A 21,914-nucleotide genomic window follows, 5' to 3' on the forward strand; every position below is an offset into this window, starting at 1 on the left:
GACACAACTTTTTTGTGGTTAAAGAAGCAATGGTGCATTTGCCTGAATAGCATAGGAAGGATATTTAGCAGCACACCACCAAAATACTAATTTATTTTACAAAACAGTGTCTCTTTCCATTATAATGATGGGACTGACATCCAAAATGTATGTTTGTCCTTACTTATGAACTGACATTCAACAGTGTCTATTGAATTTCACCTGTCTTTAGGGCACTGGGCTAGAATTTTGGATGGTAAGACGACAAATAACATAGTCTAGCAAGTAAAGCACTTTCCTGACGTCTGTGAGTCATTCTAGCAAATTACTGAAGCTGAGGAGGGGGTTGTGGGAGTCTCTTGAATTTATAGCTCAGAAGTAGGTCAGAAGTACCAGTGACAACCTGGGACTTGTGAGTGGGCAGCTGAAATGTGAGTTGTCTTCTGGGACTGAGCCCTTAACCTGTGGGATCTCATGCTAACTCCAGGTGGACAGTGTCCAAATTGAACTGAAAGGTATGACAGCCAGCTGGTGTCAGAGAGCTGGAGAAGACACCACACATTCAGTGTCTGAAGCACTGTGGGGAACAACAGTTCACTCACAGCAGCGTGGAATCCTCTGCTCCCATAGGCATTGAGGGCAGCCAACCCAGAGTCGGGCAGCAAGCCAGGCCTTGCCTTTCTGAAAGCCTGATTCTTGCTCTTAGGTACCAGGCTGCCCTGCTCCTGTTTCCTCTGCACACGACCGATGCAATACCTCCCTCCACTTTGGCCAAAGTGCTGCTCTCAACCTTGGCCATACATTGAAGGGAAAAGGAGGAGAAGCAAAGAAAACAAGGTCAGGGACAGAGAGAGGAAGCTGATGAGGTGAGGGAAAGAGAAGGAGAGAAGAAAGCAGGGCTATTTGGAAGTGGCAGTGTTCATTGTGAGCATATAAGGTGCCTTTCCAAGGGTTGGTAGGACTATGTCGAAGTATAAGATTGATACGACAGTGATCAGATTATTAAACATGTAAAGAGGCAATCGGTGGACACCCTTTTAATTCATCTTTAAAGAGCAAGCAGAATGGAATTAACGAGTGTGGGGACAGAGCCAGGAGTGCAGTTTCCAGGCTCTCGCCCTCACATGGAAAGGTGTTCACTCGGGTAGTAAATGGCCATCAACTGTGATTGGGAGGCCATCAGCTGTGGCTAGTTGGCCGTCAGCTGTAACCAGTAAGCCATTGGCCACTAATATAACTGCTGCGGCTACACTAGCAGCAAAATGGGGGCTAGCAAGAAGATGGTGCCTGAGCTAGCAAGCACGGATTGCAGTTAGCACGGTGGATTGCAGCTAGCAAGTGGGGTTGTTTGGCAGAGAGAAGTGGATCCTCCTTCTTGTGTCTCCAAACCAGCCGCCAGCGAGACTATAGTGGTGTGACTCCCCTATCTATGGCTCCATGGGTGTTCCTGTTTGACCTCACCATGTCTTGTGTTCTTACGTGGAGAACGGGACCAGAGACCCCGCATGGCACCCTACATGACACTAGTCAATTAAAGCAGTGTTGCTTTTTCAAGCAAACAAACTTACACTACTGGAGTGAACACTAGTCTTAGGTTCTCGAACTTCACTGGGCATGAACCTTCCCTGGGGCACGTGTTAAAACACTGATTTTGCAATGGTTCCACTTTTTGCAGGGTTCCTCTCCTGTCCCCAAGAGCGCAGATTCTGCATCTCCCCAAGTGCCAGGGTACCTGTTCCGTATCACCAGCAGCACCTGGTGGCACACCCCACCCTGGTCTCCTGTGAGGTCTGAAGAATCCAAGGTTTTTCCTGGTCCAGCTGAAAGTTCCTAGAAGTATTGAATGCTTCCTAGCAGGTTTGCTTAATTTGCCTCTTCCCCACATTGTTATTTTTGGCTCTCTTCTCTGGCAGGCACTATAATGTACTTGTTAAAAGCATGGGCTTTGGCACTAGATGAACTTGGGGTTTATATCTGCGTGACCTCAGAGGGACTTCGCTCTCGCCTTGCTCATCTGTGCAACAGCGATGATACTCATCGCTCTTTTGTGACGTCATCAAGCGGATGAAGTGGTGTCGTGCGGGGTGTCCGGCGGGGCGGCCTGTGGGGTCTCTGCTCCCGCTCCCCACATAAGAACGCAGGACATGGTGAGGCCAAAAAGGAACATCCACGGAGCCATAATGTGGGACAAAGCCCCCAAAAACAGTTTCCAGGCTCTCAGCCTCACATAGAAAGGTGCTGGCTCGGGTAGTAAATGGCCATCAACTGTGATCAGATGGCCAGCAGCTGTGGCTAGTTGGCCGTCAGCTGTAACCCGTAAGCCATTGGCCACTAATATAATGGCGTGGCTACGCTAGCAGCAAAATGGGGGCTAGCAAGAAGATGGTGGCTGGCAAGCGCAGACTGCTGTTAGGCAGATTATATAGATCCTGCTTCCTGTGTCTCCAGCCCAGCTGCCAGCGAGAATATGTTGGTTTGACTCCCCTATCTATGGCTCCGTGGGTGTTCCTTTTTGGCCTCACCGTGTCCTGCGTTCTTATGGGGGGAGCGGGACCAGAGACCCCGCTGGACGCCCCGCATGACACATAGGTAGGGAAGTCATACCACTATGGTCTCACTGGAGGCTGAGTTTACACAATGTGCGACCTGCTGCTGTCCGCTTTGCTGCCAACCGACCAACTCTCCTCGACTCTCCTTACTCTCCTTCAGTCTCCTCCTCCACTCTCCTCGGCTCCCCTCCGTAGCCGCGGCAGTTATATCAGTGACCAATGGCTTAAAGGCTACAGCTGATGGCCAACCAGCCATAGCTGACGGCCATCTACTATCCGAGCCAGCACCTCTCCACATGAGGCCAAGAGCCTGGAAACTGCTTTCTGGGGCTCTGTCCCCACAAGTGGATTAGTGGGTGTGTAACCCACTTACCAAGTGCCAAGTGTCAGCCGTTAGTGTTATGATTTCCATTGCCAGCTAATTATCACTTTCCTGGACTGTGAGAAAGCCTACCTCCAGCATAGCAATCCCCACCAATCTGCTGAGTCAAACAACACTTAATTACCAAAGAGGCCGGCATAGTCCTGCCAGAGGAACTTTCTTCCATCCTTCTGCTGTTGATGAATAAACTAGAGATTTCCAAGACTTCATTGTGGAGGCTTCGAAGCTGAAGGTGCCGGTACCCTGGAATAACGCAGAATGGGGAGAAGCCTGTTAGCCACGCACTACGGAACTCTGCCAGGAGGATGCCCCAGGGGGTCCAGGAACCACAGGCAGAAACAAGACCTGATGGTGGGCAGGCGGTGTCACCGGGAGAGTGCAGCCCCTGGGGACAGGCTTGGGCCACTTAGAGGTAGTTAATGTGTCTCTAGACTTCTAGCCTCCAGAACTGTGAGAAAATAAATTTCTGTTGTTGAAACCACCCAGTCTGTGGTACTTTGTTATGGCAGCCCGAGCTGACTAATCCAGGGACCATGTGCTACTTGCACAATGGAGACGAGGAACAGGAGAAGAACAAAAGGTTGGAGACTGTCTAACGTGTTTGTGGAGCTCAGAGGCTGGCGGTTGAGTGTGGCTGTGGGAGGAAGTATATACTAGAACTTTGGTATTCCAAGTAGACCAGCAGGCCAGCATCCCTGGGAGCTTGTCAGAAATGCAGAATCTCAAGCCCCATTCCAGAACGACAGCATCAGAATCTGCATTTTATCACCAAGAGCCCCAGGCGACTCCCATGCACACTAAGGTTTGAGAGGATGTGCAGGACAGCCTGGACAGGTGTGATAAGTGGAAGTTCGGGGGGGGGGGGCACAGCAAAGCCAACAGCCCTGGCCTCTGCTGGGGATTCTCCATCCTCCCTGCTCTGCCCCCAACATCGACCCAGGCTTCTGACACTGAACTTCCGCCAGGCACTGATTCCAGCCTTGGTCCTCTTCCCACACCCCAACCCTCCCTCCTCTCGGTTTGCTCTCCTCACTTCAATCTCTGCTTTAAAAATGCCAGGAGTGCAGTGGGTGCTATTTGGGAAGGGATGTGAGGGAATGACAGCCAACATCAGCAGCGCTGGGACAGGCCAGACTTCATAAGGAATGTTGTCAATACCTCAGATTTTAGGATAATGTAACAGAAAAATCTCTTTTGAGATAGGTTCAACGGTGTCCAAATTTGCATTATTTCTTGCTGCCTCTTCTTTTAACTTTTTATGTGAAAATTTCAAACACACACAAAAGCAGAGAGAAGAGTTGGGCATCCATCACTTAGCTACAATAACTATTAACATCAGGACCAATGCTCTTCTACCTCGCTTTAAAGCTTTGAGTGGAATGATTCTCTGAGCAGTGACCGCTGAGCTGTTGTTTTCCACAACTGCAAAACGAAGAAATATAAGATCTTCCAAGTGAACCCGGAACAGAAACTGTTCGTTCCACATGGGGTTCAGAGTATTTCGGTGGATGGGCTTCGTGCGGAAATGACAGCTGTCCAGGGGCATTCCCAGGATGTCCACTTCAATACATGGGCTTCCCGTGCTGTTACTTGGGCACACGTTTTGACCAGAGACGATCTGAGGGAGGAAACAAGGATGAATGTTGCTGAAGATGAAAAAAGAAACAGACAACCTCTGCACCTTACCGCTTCCCTCCGCAAAGAAACCCAAAGAACACTCTGGAATGGATGAGGGAAATGATTAACAAAGCTGCTAATAAAATTATTGTAATCAGGTAATCATATGACTGGAATCATGGGGAAAGCTTTTTTTGTCAATAGCATTCTCCTCTCACTTTTTCACTTTAACAAAGAGTGCAACTTTCTTTAAAAACCAAGCAATTAAGATGAAATTAAGTTTCTCAAGAAGGCGAGAGAAGAGGAGACCCTATGCAAAGGTAACCACAAATTTGTTACAAACATTCTGTTCAAAATGTTTTAGGTGTAGGTGTATATTTTATAACTTCAAAATCATTTTTTTTGAATAGTTTAGTTTTGGAGCAAGTCACAGGAAATGTTGTCAAAAATTCATTCATAGCCTTCTGTAAACTGATGAAACTACTCGAGTCTAGCTAAAATGGTCAATAGAAGAGGGGTAACTGCCCCACTCTTAGGGAGAGAGAAAAGCAGTTGGGGTGGTAGGAAAGTCTGTGAGAGGGGTTCACTCAAAGGGGTTTCCGGAGTTGTGAGCAGAAGCTGCTTGGCATTCTTCCTTCGGAAGGAAATGGACACGTTCTAACAAAGGACAGAGTGATTACTTCATCCCGCTTTCCTATCACCCATCCGGTGGTCATTTTCTCTGTTCACTAAGAGGGAGCAAAAGAATGGGGAAATACAGTTGAGTGATGAGCTATCAGCTGCTGTTGTTAAGGGCAGTCAGTGGAGTTTGGACATTTAGTGAATTAGGCAATAAAAGGAATAAGGAAAGGCCCATGAATGGTGAAGTTTGAACTGTAAGGGGGAAAGAAAGATATTTAATTGTATTAGTATATTGATGACTGCTTGATTTTATAAGAACTTGTTAGAGTTTAAGATGACCGGCTCTAACCAGGAGCTCAATTTGTATGGGAAGCACTCAGAGTGACGATGAGGGCCCTGGAAGAGAGAATTACCACCTTCAGTAGGTAAGTGAAGAAGGGAGCTCATAACTTCACCTATTGGGCACTGGCAAATATAGTGCCTGTTGACAGCATAGCTAAACCATAGCCCTGCTTTTAAGAGATAAATCCTTTTGGGAACTAAACCTGCACGAAAAAAACTGTGACATGTGAACTCTGTAATGCCTTCAATTCAAAAGCAGTTCATATTCAGGAAGGTGCTTGCTATCTTCTGACAACAGGGGCCACACTTACAGTTAAAGAGTAAATGGCAGGCTCCATGTTGTCCAGGTCTCTTTCCAAAGGAGAAAACTTCTGATACATGGGACAGCTCTTGTCCCACAGCACTGGGGGTTTCAAAACATAACCACAGCCTCCATTGGCCTCAAACATGGCAGCATTTAAATGTAAAGGGAGATCTGCAAAACAAAGTCAGTATAGCTTGTTACCTTGTCGCAGTGTCACTTTATAGATTTAAAGTTTAAAGGAACTTTGTATCGGTTGTCCCTAAGCTTCAGCATGAAGAAGAGATGACTATCCATTCATTCCATAGACTGAGTGGCTGCTATGTGCCGGGCTGTGTGAGACATCAGAAATACAGCTCATTACAAGACACAAAATCCCTGTCTTCACAGAGCGCTCTGTGTATGGGATAAGCTCAGTGTTCTCACTCCAACCCAGGTTTTGCCACTTAAAAACTCCTTTTGCAAATAAAAACTTAAAACATCCATCAAAAAAAAAGAAAGAAAAAAAGAAAGCCAATCAATCAACCAAACAGAAAACATAAAAAAAACACCCACCAACCTTTGAAATACCTCATTTTATATTGAGTTTTAGAAAGGAATAGTAATGGAATTTTCTTATCCCCAAACACCAAACCATGCAGAAAATCATTTGACCAATTTTTGCTTTTTCAAATATAAGAGAAAATTTTAATAGTCCAAAAAAGACTGGGAGGATAGCCAGAAAAACATATCTTTCTTTGAAATCTCAATTTCAACCCATAAATTACAATACTTACCTCTTTTTTAAATCATAAATATGAAAACAAAACACACAAAACAAAACATTATCACATGTGATTCACATCATGTTCACAATCCCCTCAAGTACAAACTCTGGGAATCCTCACAAAGGCTTCCAGTCTTTTGTGGCCAGATTTGACTTGGCACAGTTCTTTGATGAACAACTGCATTTCTGCAGTGTTTCGGGCCCTTACACACTCAAATGCTCATCTGATGGTGCAAGTCTGTATAAAGTTGCCCAAATGAGCAAAAAGTTTATAAGACACACCTGATAAATGTTCCCTCTGATAGATTCCTTCCATGTGCTGAGTGAACTTTGCTACATGGACCAACATCAAAGAGAAGTGTGGTAAGCACCATGGAGTAATAAGAAGTTGGCCTCCATTTGTCTCGTGTGTAACATTTTTTCACATATATGGGGTTGGCCAGGATCGTGTGCTGGAATTCTTTGGGGAAGATGCCTTAGATATATGAAAGTTCCTTAGGCCTCGGTCTCCTTATTTATAAAATCAGTGCTCTAGACCCCATCTTTCAGGCCCCTTCCAGTCTCAATGTGACTGAGTCACTGAGGCCAGTTGTTGCCTGCAGTCAAAGAAAATTCTCTTCCCAGGCCACTCTGACAGAGAAACAAACATGGGCTAGGGTGGCTAAGAGAGTGAAGCCAACTAGTTCACACAGAGTTGGAAAATGTGAAATGGATACATTTCTAGAAATTTATAGCAGCTCACACTTAACTGTGCTCTTACCATGTACCAGGCTTCTAACCACTGGTACTTTGTGCTTTCCAATAACCCATGTGGTAGTCTCATTTTTATAGATGAGAAAACTGAGGCACAAGAAGTGAAAGAACCCAAAGTACACAGTAAGTGATGGAGGCTAGGGTTTGAACCCAGACACCCTGACCCATAGTTCCCAGCCTTAACCTCTGAGCCATATAATGTACATCTCATAGGGCTGTCATAAAGATAAGTGAGATAATGTGTGAAAGTCCCTACCCCAGCGTTTGGCACACAGAAGGTCTCCAATAAACAGCAGCTATTAAATTATGATTCCTGCCAACACCCATTTGGGTTTGAAGTCTGATTCATTAGCTCTGTGTCTATCCTTGTAGCTTTCCAAAACTTTAATGCACTTTTTCTTAACTACAATCTCATTTGGTGATCCAATATGTAAAACAGACCCACTGAAGCTGCTCAGTTTGGAATAAAGGTGGGACCTCAAATCTAGCCCTCCTACTGTGCCCTAGGAGTGGCTGCAGAACTGCATCTGGGGCTACAGTTTTAAACCCCGTTTTAACCAAGTGAAAAAGTGTGCATGAATCCATGTAACTCACTCCTCTCAGTCAATGCATGTGATGGCAGACCAAGCTTATTATTACCTTTATGGTCTCCTATTTATTTAAAAACCCTATATTAAGTAGACACCATTCCTTTAATAATTATCCCTATATTTTGGGGCTGGAAAAGTCATCCTAAAGAGTTTAACCATCATTCAAGAGAGCATAATAAATAATAGAAGCTTTCTTTTCACTGGGGCTGCCTGTCTACACACTTGTAGGTCCTGGGACATGAGGTGGAATTGTTCTGTCCCAGGTGGAAAGCACTTTGAGGAACTGCTGCCAGCAATAACCAGGTTTGCACACAAGGCTCAAGTTGGTTTCTGAACTAAAGAGTTACTTTTCATTGAATGTAGACCTGGGCTATTCCTGGTTCTAGATTGCTGCAAACTTTCTTGTAGTTGATGGAGCCATTAGAAATCCTGGGAAGGGATGACTGTAAGTCCAGGGACACCCCTTTGGGGCATCAGGGTCCCCTGAAATTCAGGAAGTGGTAAGGCAAGATGATCCACGGAACATATTTGGAAGCTAGAGGGACACTGGGAGGGGGTTCTGTTATTTGGTTGGGATATTTCATGGAAAATCAAGCACTCCCGAAGTTTTCTTTGCAAAAATTAAAAAATAATGATTCCATTGTGAACTCTTATCTGTCTACTTGGACTTGCAATCCATAGCAAAGTACCTAGAAGAGATCTGAATCAAAAATCAAGAACCACAGGTGCAGGTTACAGTAGGGCTGACAGGGACAATCTGTTCAGCTCAGTGCAGAGCACATTTATTGAGCATCTACTGTGTGCAAGGTATTGACCAGGCTCTACCCCTCAGTTCACAGAAATGAAGACCATTTATGCAGATGAACGTGAGGGAGCTGCATGTGCTTGTGTTTGGTCTACATGGGGAGATGTTTAATCACTGCCTACTGCATTGAATCAAGAGAGGTCTTATGGCAGCACTCTTTCCTGGGTTAGAAGATTGTGTGGAGAAGCTTGAGGATGAACCATCAACACAGCCATTTGCCTCCGCTGAGAGGGGCCGCTCGAACATGCACTTTGGACTTGATTCAGGAGAGAGGCAGTGCGTTCGAGGGTGAGTGAAGGTCGAGCTGCAACCTCAGTGTTTGCTTCTGGACTGCAGAGTGGCCCAAAGGAGGGGCACTTCCCATGGCCCCTTCACCTGTGGCTCCTTCTGCCATCGGTGGAGCCAGTGTGTCTGCCCCAATCTTGGCACTTCAGGAGAAAGGGTGCATCCAAAACCAAATGCATTTCCATTTCCTTGAGAAAAATCATTTTTCTAGTCATTTCAGTTTACTTAAAATATTTCAGAATCATAATAATGAAGGGCGCCAGTGGACATAAGGCTACAGACAGGGCCAGAGATGTGAGCCCACAAGCCACTTGGGGAAGACTGAAAAGAAATTTTTACAACTTTGAAAATATTTCACTATTATTTCCACTTGTAAGTCCAAAGCATACTGTTTTTATAACTTATCAAAAACACTTAATGATAGTTAACATTTGTGGAATGCTTTCTATGTGCCAGGTATTATGCTAAGTATGGTTCTTCACCTGCACTGTCTTATTCAATTTCAATTGAAAGAAGCAAATATTATAAGGGCAAAAAAAATACATCTGCAGTCAGGCACAAACGCACACTGTTATGCCAGTGCCAGGTGGTTAGCTGGTCCTGGAGCTAAAGGTGTGGTTTGACCTTGGCTGAGCCAGGGCTATGCTGTGGTTGACGGGTCAGTACAGTTACTTAGGGTCTGATTCAGTTCACCAGAGAGGAATGAGAAGGCTGCTTGAGTGTTCAAAGCAAAGACTGGTTTTTGAATGAGCTTCGAAGAAACATTCCTCATGTACTCTTTTTTTTTAAATCTTCTGCAGCTCCTTTCCTGCCCCTATAACCAAGTGGAAACAAAATACTTCATCTTCCAAATTCCCACAGCCCTTGAATTTATTATTATAAATCATTCTGTGACCTTGAGCAAGCTGATTGCTCTGTGCCTTGGTTTGCTCGTCTGAGGACTGGAGATGATAAAGGTACTGACCACTTAGGGCTGTTGCAAAGCGTAAATGAGATAATAGGGGTCAAGAATTTAGCACAGTGCCTGGTGCACAATGAGTGTATAATGTATGGTAGCTTTTATTCTGGACTTTTAGCCTTCATCAGTTATCCCTGTTACGAGAGTCTTGACAACAGTGGAAAAACACAAACACTACTTTCTCTGTTCATGTCATTCACATACTTGTTTTCTTTGTGTTACGGAGCTACTCTTAGAGCAATGACCATTATTCTCCATTTCAATCTCAAAGGGATGAGAAGAAGCTAAAATAGTTTTCACTTGCAATGCATTTGGAGCGACACCTACTTATTGACCATAGCTTACTAAGGGGTGTTAGGAACTCTCTACCCCAAAAGATCTTTAAAAACAAATTGGACACAGTCCTAAACAGTGTCATGTTTAAAGACACACAAGAGCAATCGTAGGTTTAAAAGGTGCTTACAAAAGGAGGTAGGAACAGGAGATTATTAGGGGCCCCTTCAATGTTCTTTTCTATCGCTTTCGCTCTGAAACATCCAGGGTACAATTCACTATCAAATTCCCTTGTTTTCTGTCGTCTGTAGTTTTACTTATGGATGGTATGCCCCAGTCTGGAATCTTGCCCCTTTCAAAAAAAGTGTTATTTGTGGAACTAACTACGTTTACTGAAATAGAAGATGCAAAGAAGAAAGGTGAGGCGGCACCCTGGTGTGTGCAGTAGGCCCATTACCATCTGTCTGGTAGTTGAGCGCCACGAGCTGAATCCCATGCAGCCAGAACATGAGGGGGTTGGGGTTGGATGAGTCAATGCGGGTGGCAGCTGGGTATGTCCTCAGCAGCTGACAGGCGGTGTGCTGGATCAGTTTCTGAGAATACCTGCGACACAGACGTTTGGCGGCATTTTCATTCAGCGATGAGATATGGTAACACTTGGGAGTTCTAATGATAGCGCTGAGGGACGTGGTTGGGCTGAGGGGGGAAGATTCCTCCCAGGCCTGTCGCATTCCTTCAAAGGAACCTAAACCCCCCCAAAAGATTAGCCTCAGATTAGTGCAGAAAACTTGAAATATTTTAGAACGACAAACCTGAACAACCTCCCGGTAAACAAGTATAACCACAGAACACATCCGAAAAGATCTTGAGTGTTACTTGTGAGATAGTCTACCACCTTGAAACAAAATGATAGCTACTAAGCTTTAAAATGAGTGTAGAAACACTAGTTTTAAATGAAAAGCCTGAAAATCCTTTGCCTCAGAACCTCCTCTGTCCTCATTTGCACAAAAACAAAATATATGTACAAAGGTGTTCTCACTAGCGTTGTTTTTTTATAGCAAAAAGAAAGCAAAGGAAAAAGAAAAAAAGAAAGCAACAGAAAAACCCCAGGAAACAACCCAAATGTTCTACCAGCAAGTAGTTATATAAATCACAGTGCATACACACAATGAAAAGCCACAGAGGTATTGATGAGAATAAGGTAAATATATGTACAGAAAGCAATGTGAAAAGTTATAGCAATATACAAGTTACATAAGTATGTTCAGTTATATCCCATTTGGATCATCTTAAAAAGGATGTTTCTTGAACAAAACACCATAAACTTAACAGTGGTTACCTCTGGGGAGTAGAACTGGGCCATTGAGAGTGGAAAGGAATTTTAATAATACCCTGTATTGTTTGAGTTTTTAACTATGAGAATTTATTACTTTTATCATAAAAAGTAATTAGAAATAAAATGGATATATCTTCTGGAATTATAATGGTGAAGCGAGCAGTTCCAAGAACCACTAGAATGTTCCAAGGTGGTTCCAATTTCTTTCTTTTGAGGCAAACACTGTTAGAACATCTTCAGCGAAATACTATTTTTTAGGAAGTTAAAAATGTAAATGCATAATTTAAAAATATTGATACCACACTTAGATAATATACACATTCATGAAAATAAAAACCTTAAAAAGTGCAAGGGAAGTGCTTAGACAGTAAAATAGCAAAATCATCCAGCATGCAGAATCAGGCTAAGATATTGTAAGAAGGTGACTTTACTTTTTCCAGATGTCTTGTTAAATGATGCTGTCTCCCCAGGGCTCATTCTGCCCGGATTGTTGCCAAAAATGGACTTCCTGCTTTTCCTTTCTTTTCCTCTGCTAGAGCCAGATGCATTGAGAGTTGACAGGCCTGTTCCCATAAAATGAAAATAAATAAGCCAAAAACTACAAGCAAGGGAACTCAACATTTTCCATCCCCATTAATGTTTATTTTGAAGTCCTACTACTCCTTTGTAACCCAGTACAGAAAACCTACTAGCATTTTTAGCATTGTTAATAATAGTATTGTAGACAATTATAGCAAAGTTTTTATCTCTGTAGGCAAATGTGAGAAGAGCTGCATGATTATTACAGAATGATCACAAAACCACACCCTCCCCCACTTGATTGTGTACCAGAAAGATTTTGAAAAATTTCACGAAAACAAAGTGCTCCCGTCAGTATGTAATTATCAGGACCTAAGTACTCTATTTGGAGAGATGAAAGAGTGGCTTGAGTTTTAGAGTCACATCGTCCAGGTTCAATTCCTGCCAGTACAAGCTTTGACTTAACAGCTGCCTTCTTTGTTCTTCAGTTTTCTCAGCTACAAAACGGGCATAATAATAAGAGCTGACAGGGTTGGTCTGAGGATTAAATAGGAAACATATGAGGGTGATAAAAGTCTTCATGGCTTCTCTTTCTCACTCCTGGTCCATCCGCTCCCTGGATCCTTCCTGTCTGGTACAGTGCCTGGTGCACAGGAGCAACTTAATAGATATTCGCTGAATGAGGAAATAAATGCACACCATGCAGACCCGGATGTAGGGCAGGAAGAGTGATTTCAAGACACCAAGGAAGCCAGAGTTGCCTCTAAACTGTTTCCACTGTCTACAATTGTACTAATAGAGAGTAATTCCTTCAGCTGAAGCAGCATTCTGGAGGTCCTCTCTGAGATGAGAATACACCTTCCAAGGACATCAATAGAGAAGACAGGATAAAGGAGTGTTGAATAAGAGTGTAGACTTTGGTGTGTAAACCCAGTTCCTAGCGACGTGACCTCACAAAAGTTACTTAACCTCTCTGCACCATTCCTTCATCTGTAAAAGGGCTGTGGTTAGGATGAAAGGAGATAATGTATATATACATGCTTAGGAGAGCGTCTTGTTCAGAGAAAGTGCTCAATTCATAGCAGCTGTGGGACTTCTAAATTTTTTTTCTCTGATGTATCTGTAACTGCAAAGATGCAGAAACTTGGACTAGTGAGTGCTTATGCTTTATCTTAAAATTTTGTGTGCGTTTTGCCCTCTACACAATGGCGTAACGGGATTTTCTCCCAGGTAAAACTGATGAGGGGCCAGAATGAGGTGCTGTGTTCATTCCGGGGGTTTTGTACATATCCTGGCACATGTTGATATCCCCCAGGTTATGTGGGCCCTTCTGTGAAGAGCCTGGTTGTTCTCTTGGGGTGGGGTGAGGAAGGAAGAACAAGGGCTGGGTGATCAAGAAAGGGGAGAAATCTGGAGAGCCAGAGAAGTAATGGAAGGAGCAACAAAGGGCCTTCATCTGCCCTGTTGGGTCACTGACCAATAATAATGGCCACAACCACAATTTCCACCAAGCCAACGATTTTGTAGACAGTGTGCTAATCACATTATATACTTTAGTGCTATATTTTTACAACAACCCTGCAAGGTAGGACTGTTATGTCTCTTTCACAGATAAGGAATCTGAAGTGCAAGGAAGTCATATAACTGTCCTAGTCAAGGTCACCGAGGAGTCGAGTCCTGCCACTGAAGTGGGTTGTGATCTTGGGGAAGTTACTTCGGGGCAAGGTCGTAACACATAATTGTCACTCATTGCGCTAAAGATGTTGTTTTTTTTGCATATGGCTTCTTGGAAGGGACTTGTGATGCATTGAAATGGTTAATGTAGAAAAATTAAAATCACTAGTGTAGCAAAATGCATTATTTTGTGGTATTTTTCCTCATGAGCATCAAAACAAATCACAATTACAATACATATTTAGAGGGTATTATAACAATGATTCTGGCAGCACAATTTAGTTATTTTGAGAGAGGAAATAAACTTGGGGAAAGAAAAATGTACAAAACTTCAATTACTAAAAAAGTTAAAATATAGTATACCTATAAAGAATGCATGCTACATAAACACTCGTGAAAATACAGCATACTTGGGAATTTAAAAATAAGCCAAACAATCCCATGCTTAGCTTGTGTCTCAAGTCAGAAGCTGCACTAAGTGACCTTTTCATTCTTCCACAATTCTCTATTGGGACAGAAACTTTATCTTTCACAGTGACTTCAAATATCTTTGGGAATTTGTGATCTTTATTTGTAAGTGCTTGAGAAGAAAAGACGAAGCCTGCAGAATGGTTTGGATGTAGTGTCAGCTGAATTTATAAAGAACAAGAGATGTAGTGAGTGTGATTCTTGAATGAAGTGGCCCTCAAACTGGTTCCCGAGACGAAGGACATGCAGGTCACAAAGCTCTTTGACAAGACACAGATTTTACCTCATCATAAAAACAATTTCATCAGCCGCAAATATGATCATATTATACTTATGTGATGGAAAGTCATGAGCTGTGAAATAAAACCTTAATGGCTAGATTTCTGCATTTCTTAGAAATGCTTGTCACTTATTCATTCATGTCCTCCTCAATAGAATTTGTGAGTGGATAAGCAGGAGCAGCTGCCAAACATTCCAAACAGCTCTTGGGAGAAAGCTTAAAATTGAGAAAGTTCTGTCTATTATTCCTCCACACCCCCGTGTGTAAAAAGACCACTGTTACCTAATTTATAAATAGCCTAGTACCTCTGTGGCCCATTTTCAGGGCAGAGTGTGAGAACTGGTGCTTAAGATAAACCTCTGGAAGCCAGGATCTGCATGCTGACCCTCTTGAGAACAATGAGGGTTGGCATTTTAACTTCCTCTCCAGGCCAAGTTTATATACCCTGTTTACTAACATTTAGACAATCCCCCAATTCCAGCTGTTTTTCTGTTCTCGGACATCTTGTGCAAGGGAATCCCTTTTCTTAGTATAAGGAGATGAATTTTTCTGTCTTCCATACATTTATGAACTTTCTTATTTGCCCTCTACCTCCTGCTGCCCCATTTGTGGGACACAGAATTGGGTGAGCTCACTGATGGCATACTCAACAAGAGAGGCAGTATAACGCAGTGGAGATAGACAGGCTTCACAATCATAGTTCTACCTTTTATTAACTGAAATGCACATTTTTTGGGGGAGAGGAAGTGCTGTTATCAGTATAAGTTCACTGTACTTCTAGAAATGGCCAATTGGGGAAACCTTTTCTCCCACTGAAACCACGTCCTTGGTCCTTGTGGTATGGGTGGAGTCTTGCTACCCAGCTCAGGGATAGGGCATGTGACACAGGTCCTAGACTGTCAGAACACTGCATGACCTCGGCCACAGTGATTAGTTCAGGGACAGGCAAAGGACTCAATGAAAAACAGTAACTGCTGAAAGTTCTGGAAGAGACTCTTACACTGAAGCTGAATGTGGAAATACCTGCTGTAGCTGCCTTGCAATCACAAAGGGAACAGGGCCAACACAGTGTAGGCAGAGTGATAAATGGGGAGTGAGAAAGACCTGGAACAAGCTGTGCCTGAAGTAGTATCCCTTTATTTTTCAATACATGAGCCAATACATTTGACTTAAGTCAATCTTCAATTGACTTTGCTTAAGTCAATTTCTGCCACTTTCAAGCAAAAGAGTCTTAACTAATACACTCTGAAATCTCAGGCCAATTACTTCATCTGTCTCAGACTTTATTTAAAAATAGGGATAAGTCCACTACCTCATAGAATTATTATGAAGTCAATAAGATGATATATGTAAAATATTTACACAAATCTTAGTGCTTAAATGCTTCATACATTTTAGCTATTATATATTATGAATATAATAACTATCATTATGAAATATTATAAAAAGACATACTACGATCTGGAAAATAAACATTATATGGTATTTTCCTCATGAACATCAAGGCAAATAATAAATATATAAATAAATAAATAGGAGGTATTGGAACAGATTTTGGGATACAGTTTCGTTACTTTGAGAGTATTCCCAATGTCCAGTTAAATAAATAGCATACTTTATCTTTTGGTATCTTTAAATGTTGTAAACAACATTGCCTACTCTTACCTGGGAATTTTACTGCTTGGCAATAGATGACAAGGTCAGAAAGCTCTGGGGCAATCTGTCTGCTTTCCTTTTTATTCTGAGGAAGATAAAATTCTTCTCCCAGTTCCATGTCATAAACCTGTCAAGGAAAAAAAATGATACGAGTTGACATGGAAGGTATATACCACTCCAAGGCTCTTTATCTGTTCCTTTCTCATGTCACCAGTGTGTTTCATCTTGCTCCACATTTATCCCGTCCTAGAGTAAAAGCTTTCTGAGAGTAAGGGATGAGTCTAACTCATGGGGCATAGTCCAGTGTCATAAACGTGGAACAGTCAATGCACATTTGTTGAATAAATAGATAATTGAGTATATATCTTCTGTGGATTACATTTTTCACATATTTTATTCTTCTGTTATCCAACAATATCACTGCAATTATGTCTACAGATTTGCTCAGAGTCTACATACTGTGAGGCACTTGTTGGTAGGGTCTGGGTATCTCATTTATCTTTCTATTCTGTGTCAAACTTCTGTTAACACTTCATAATCTTGTCCCGTTAACCTTTTTGATGATTCCCAAACACCTTTAAAACTCCTAGCAATTCCTTGAATGTACCAGGCTGTCCTCTTGGCCTGTATGCCGTTTTTGTGGGCGTGGCCAAATCTTCCTTCTCCAACATCCTCTTCCCCATGCTCTGATAACACTGTGTAATCACTGCTCTTTGTTCTTATCTACAAGCACTATTTACAGGTTTGTCTCCTTCTCTAAACCACCTTCTGTGCCACCTCAGTGCCTGCAACACAGTACACCTTTAGTATGTATTGGTTGGATGAATCAATGACTAACCTTCTACAAATGGCAGGTGGGTGTCCCATAGCATCACCATGTGGGCTTTGGCATCTAAGGGAAAGTGAGCGGAAAGGTGAAGGGAAGGGATAGGGAGGGAGGGAAATCCCACCTGAAACTGATGAGAGTACCATGGTCCAAGTGGAATTTAACAGAAACCATTCACCCACCTTTCCTTTGTTGCAAGCAGAGTTATCTGCTTTCTTTATCCTCTTGGGGATTTCTTCATTATACTCAAACTGAAGCTTGTCATTACATGATTTATTTTCAGGTCTGTCTTCTAGAATGTTGTCTGAAAATGAGTTGGCAGGCTTCAGCGAACAAGAACCAAATGCTTCACTTAAGGGCTATGTCTACATCATTGCAAGGCTATCCAGATGCTTGCGCTTATCTGTAAAACTGAGGCTGGCTACATGTTACCAAAATGATGGCTTGAAGTATAATTTTTAAATTTGTTAAATAATAGGTTTATTTTTGATTGAATGGATTAATTTGTCAGTAGTTTTGGTACCATACAGACATAATCTAAACGAGAAGGCTCATTTTCATACAGATGATTGAAACTGTGCAAACGTTATGGAAGATACCCTGTGTCAAGAAGCTCTTAGCACACAAGTTTGGGAAGGATTTAGTGGTTGAAGCACTTCTAGATGGTACATACAGGATTTAATCACTCTCACTTTAAAATGAAGCTATTAGCTTCTTTTACGTCTAGAAATGTCAAAACCATTGTTATTTGCAATGTAGTTTTCACAATTATGCTTAATTGGAAAATCAAGTTTTCATAATTGTTTGTCAGTGTATTAAGTGAAAATCTTTGGGATAGGAATTAAAATATGTCTAAAAATAGCTAAAGTATGAGAGCTAATTTTATACTTTCGTTTTGGTATTTCTACTCAAAATGACCTTAAAGTTGGTAGAGGTATGTCATGATTATGTGCTTTTAAAATGAAAAACAAGAAAGCTCATTTCTCACCCAGGATTTCCTATCTCATCAGACCACAAATGCTTAGACCAAAATATCCTTATAGCAAAGCAGGGCCATGCAGGGTGCTGAGACGTGAATGAGATAAGACATTTTATTAAATTTTTATTCATAAAGTATCACAACTTCATGCTAATCAGGCCTAATAAATTGGAAACAGAATGCCGACATTCATGCAGTTAAAATGCCCAGTTCGAATGGCTTTACCTTCCTGACTGTTAGAAGCAGGAGAAACAGTAAGGACATCTGCTACAGAAAAACAGAATCGGAAAGGGGATAAAAGTAAGAAAAATTAAGACAAAAAGCCAGATAAACTAAGATATGAAAGCAAAGCATAAATAACAACAGCTTAGGTGATAAGATCAATGAAACGAGAAACATTCCATCGATTTAATGTTTTGAGTCTTCAGGGGTGCAAGGGCTAGTGATAAAAGAAGTGTAAATACTGTTAGTGTTAATCATGAGGCCACATTCACATTTTATATTTTCAGTTTCTGACGTGTTGTAATACTCCCAATAATACATTAGGTCAAATGGATAGAAATTTATTAATTTGTTAGACTCACGTAGTTATTGTCGTAAAATATGTATTAAGTGGCAAATTCAAATCTGTACTCTAGTGCATGGTCCAAGCTAGTCAATATAAACCACAAGGTTGGGGAAAATTAATCTATATTTAGTTAATGAAATTTAATTAAGTAAATAGTCCTTTAGAACTTATCAGCTAAAAGGCAGTATAGCGGTTCCTGCAATACATGAGCCTCTTTTGCAACTTCCTTTAGATTTTCTGGAAGCGATTTTGTGGTTAGGAATCATCACGTTTTTATAGCCAAAGAAGCTTTAGACTAATTTTTTCATTTTATAGATATGAAAACTGAGGACTCGAGCTGTTACAGAGATAAACTGGGCCACCCAGATTCTCGAGGTAGGTTCTTAACCTGGGACACCAGCAAAGGCCTCAGAAGGCCTGTGAACACGCCAACAGTTTCATGTAGAAATTGGAGAACATGTTTATTTCTCCGAGTGGAGTGGTCCAGATTCCATCTCATCCTCAAAAGGACCCATCATTACAAAAAGCTAAGAAACCTTTGAGGTTGTCCCTACGAAGCTGGGAATGGTCCTACCCACATCAGGCATGTTTCTATTTTCTTCTCATCTCGGCTGGAGAAAGTGAAGATGGTAGAAGGAAGCAGAGATGAGCGAAGCACCACAAACCACAACCAAAAGTGAAGATTCACTGGCCATTTAACAGTAGCGTAAGGAAGCCTAAATAGGACAAACTTAAGCAAGTCACAGCATAACTACAAGGCCTGTTTGGGAATCAGCCAGCCAGGAATCTTCCAATGACTTGGGAAATAATAACAGTGGACTTAATTGTCATAGATCCTATAGATGTTAGTGCTGGAAGAAAGGAGAATGTTAGTCAGCATGTAACAGTCCCTTCTCATTACACATTGGAGGAATGGCCCTAAGGCCTAGAGTGGTGAAAGGACATTACTGAGGTCTCCGAGTCCTTTGGAGCAGGACCTGGTGGTGCCTCTTTCCATTTCTACCCCACCACAGCACATGCGAGTTTTAAAAAAGCACTCAGCTATCAGAGAAATTCAGTGGGGTAGGGGTTAAATTGTACTCTCCTAACTGGAAATGCAGGCACACCTCATTTTATTGCACTTCACCAATATTGCATTTTTTTACAAATTGAAGGCAAGACTCTCCACCAGCAAAAGGTTACAACTTGTTTTATTGTGATACTCGAACCCACACTATCTCTGAGATATGCCTGTAAATCAGAAAGATCCTTCCCCTACCTGTTCATTTTGTTATTTGCATGCCTAAACACCTATAATAGTAATGCTAATAATTAAGAAACACCATCTCTTTTCTTGTTCTCAAAAGCACAGGAGAAACACAGGCGTGATTTATGACAGAGAATGAATTCATCTTCCAGTGTGCACTAACTTCTTACAGAAGCAAATGACATCTGGATTGGGAGGTATCTTAAATGTCGTTTTCCTTTCTATCTGAACACATTTGTTCTACGAGAATACATCACCACGACTGTAGTAGAGGCCCATGGGGAAGAATAAGTTAATATGAAAATGTTCATGTTCTCACAACTTTTCAGGAGTAGGATACAAGAAATTATCTTGACTCCTTTTTGTTTTCTCCTTCTTTTGATCTTCCCTTTAGATAATATGCCCCTCATATTATCTGATGGGATTTCAAGTCAAGTAAACTGGCTTTTAGTTGATGGTATGAAGCAATCAATTATTGCTAAAGACAAATATTAAATGGACACAGCAATTCTACTTCTGAAGAAAACAAAAACAATAATTTGAAAAGATATATGCACCCTGATGTTCACTACAACTAGTCAAGATATGGAAACAACTACCATGTTTCCCCAAAAAGAAGACCTAGCCAGACCATCAGCTCTAATGTGTCTTTTGCAGCAAAAATTAATATAAGACTGGTCTTATAGTAATATAATATATTACATTATTATATGTGATATTACATTATATATTACATTATATTACATTATATTACATTATATTACATTATATTACATTATATTATATTATATTATATTATATTATATTATACCTGGTCTTATATTATATTAAAATAAGACCAGATCTTATATTAATTTTTGCTCCAAAAGACGCATTAGAGCTGATGATCTGGCTAGGTCTTATTTTCGAGGAAACACGGTAAGTGTCCATTAATAGATGAATGGATAAAGAAGATGTGGTGCATATACAAAATGGAATATCACTCAGCCATAAAAAGACTAAAATCATGCCATTTGTAACAACATGGATGGACCTAGAGAATATTATGCTAAATGAAATAAGTTAGAGAAAGATAAATACCATATGTTTTACTTATATGTGAAATCTAGAAAAATAAAACAAATGAACAAATAAAACAAAATAGAAACAGAGTCATAGACATAGAGAACAAACTGACGGTTGCCAGAGAGGAGGGGCATGACAGGATGGGTGAAAAAGGTGAAGGGGAATAAGAGGTACAAACCTCCAATTATTTAAAAAAAAGTCATGGGGATGTAATGTACAGCATAGAAAAAAAAACAGTATTATCAGAGTAACTTGTATGGTGACAGACGGTTATTAGACTTATTGTGGTGCTCACATCATAAAGAATATAAATGATGATCACTGAGTTTTACCCCTGAACCTGATATAATATCGTATGTCAACTGTAATTTAAAAAACGGACATAGCCCAGTATTGTATTTGTGGGGCAGAAAGAAACTGGACTGTACCTGCTGGCCATTATAGAGGGTCACAGAATCAAACACGACTAGGAGACAATTCTGTTGCACAAGAAGCAGATATGTGGAGGGTGGCTTGGCTGTCTTAAGGCCAGTGGTAAATGGTTGCTGGTCTGTGCATATCTGCACATTAGCAAAACCATTACCCTATAGAGAAGTAATACATTCTACTGTTTCCCCGAAAATAAGACCTAGCTGGACAACCAGCTCTCATGCGTCTTTTAGAGTAAAAATTAATATAAGACCTGGTCTTATTTTAGTATAATACCAGGTATAATATAATATAATATAATATAATATAATATAATATAATATAATATAATATAATACTGGCCATAATATAATTATAATATAATATCTTATATAATACATGGTCTTATATTAATTTTTGCTCCAAAAGACGCATTAGAGCTGATTGCCCAGCTAGGTCTTATTTTTGGGGGAACAGGATACATATATACAGCTTACGTAAATAGGAACTGTGGCAAATTTTCATTACTACATTGTTATCCTTCAAGTTGCCAAAATGAAACAGTCTACCATCAGCAATGGTACCTGAGAAAACATTTTGCAATCTATAACAAATGCCACTAATTTAGAGCAAACAAAACACACCTGAAACCTAATTCTTATGTAAAA

At 41.2% G+C, this 21,914-nt stretch overlaps 1 protein-coding gene across 1 annotated transcript in view; it reads right to left on the minus strand.

The window, feature by feature from the left end:
- PLCE1 (phospholipase C epsilon 1) overlaps positions 1 to 21,914 on the minus strand; it is a 301,542-nt gene that overhangs the window by 14,230 nt on the left and 265,398 nt on the right. The window contains exons 21-27 of the mRNA XM_081075061.1: positions 17,163 to 17,284; positions 16,164 to 16,281; positions 11,989 to 12,120; positions 10,679 to 10,966; positions 5,802 to 5,965; positions 4,267 to 4,528; positions 3,035 to 3,153 (exon numbers count right to left, since the gene is read on the minus strand). Of these exons, the coding sequence (XP_080931187.1) occupies positions 3,035 to 3,153; positions 4,267 to 4,528; positions 5,802 to 5,965; positions 10,679 to 10,966; positions 11,989 to 12,120; positions 16,164 to 16,281; positions 17,163 to 17,284 (1,205 nt within the window). The remainder of the gene's footprint in view (positions 1 to 3,034; positions 3,154 to 4,266; positions 4,529 to 5,801; positions 5,966 to 10,678; positions 10,967 to 11,988; positions 12,121 to 16,163; positions 16,282 to 17,162; positions 17,285 to 21,914) is intronic.

Source organism: Rhinolophus hipposideros, assembly GCF_964194185.1.
Source record: "Rhinolophus hipposideros genome assembly, chromosome: 15".
Lineage (NCBI taxonomy): Eukaryota > Metazoa > Chordata > Mammalia > Chiroptera > Rhinolophidae > Rhinolophus > Rhinolophus hipposideros.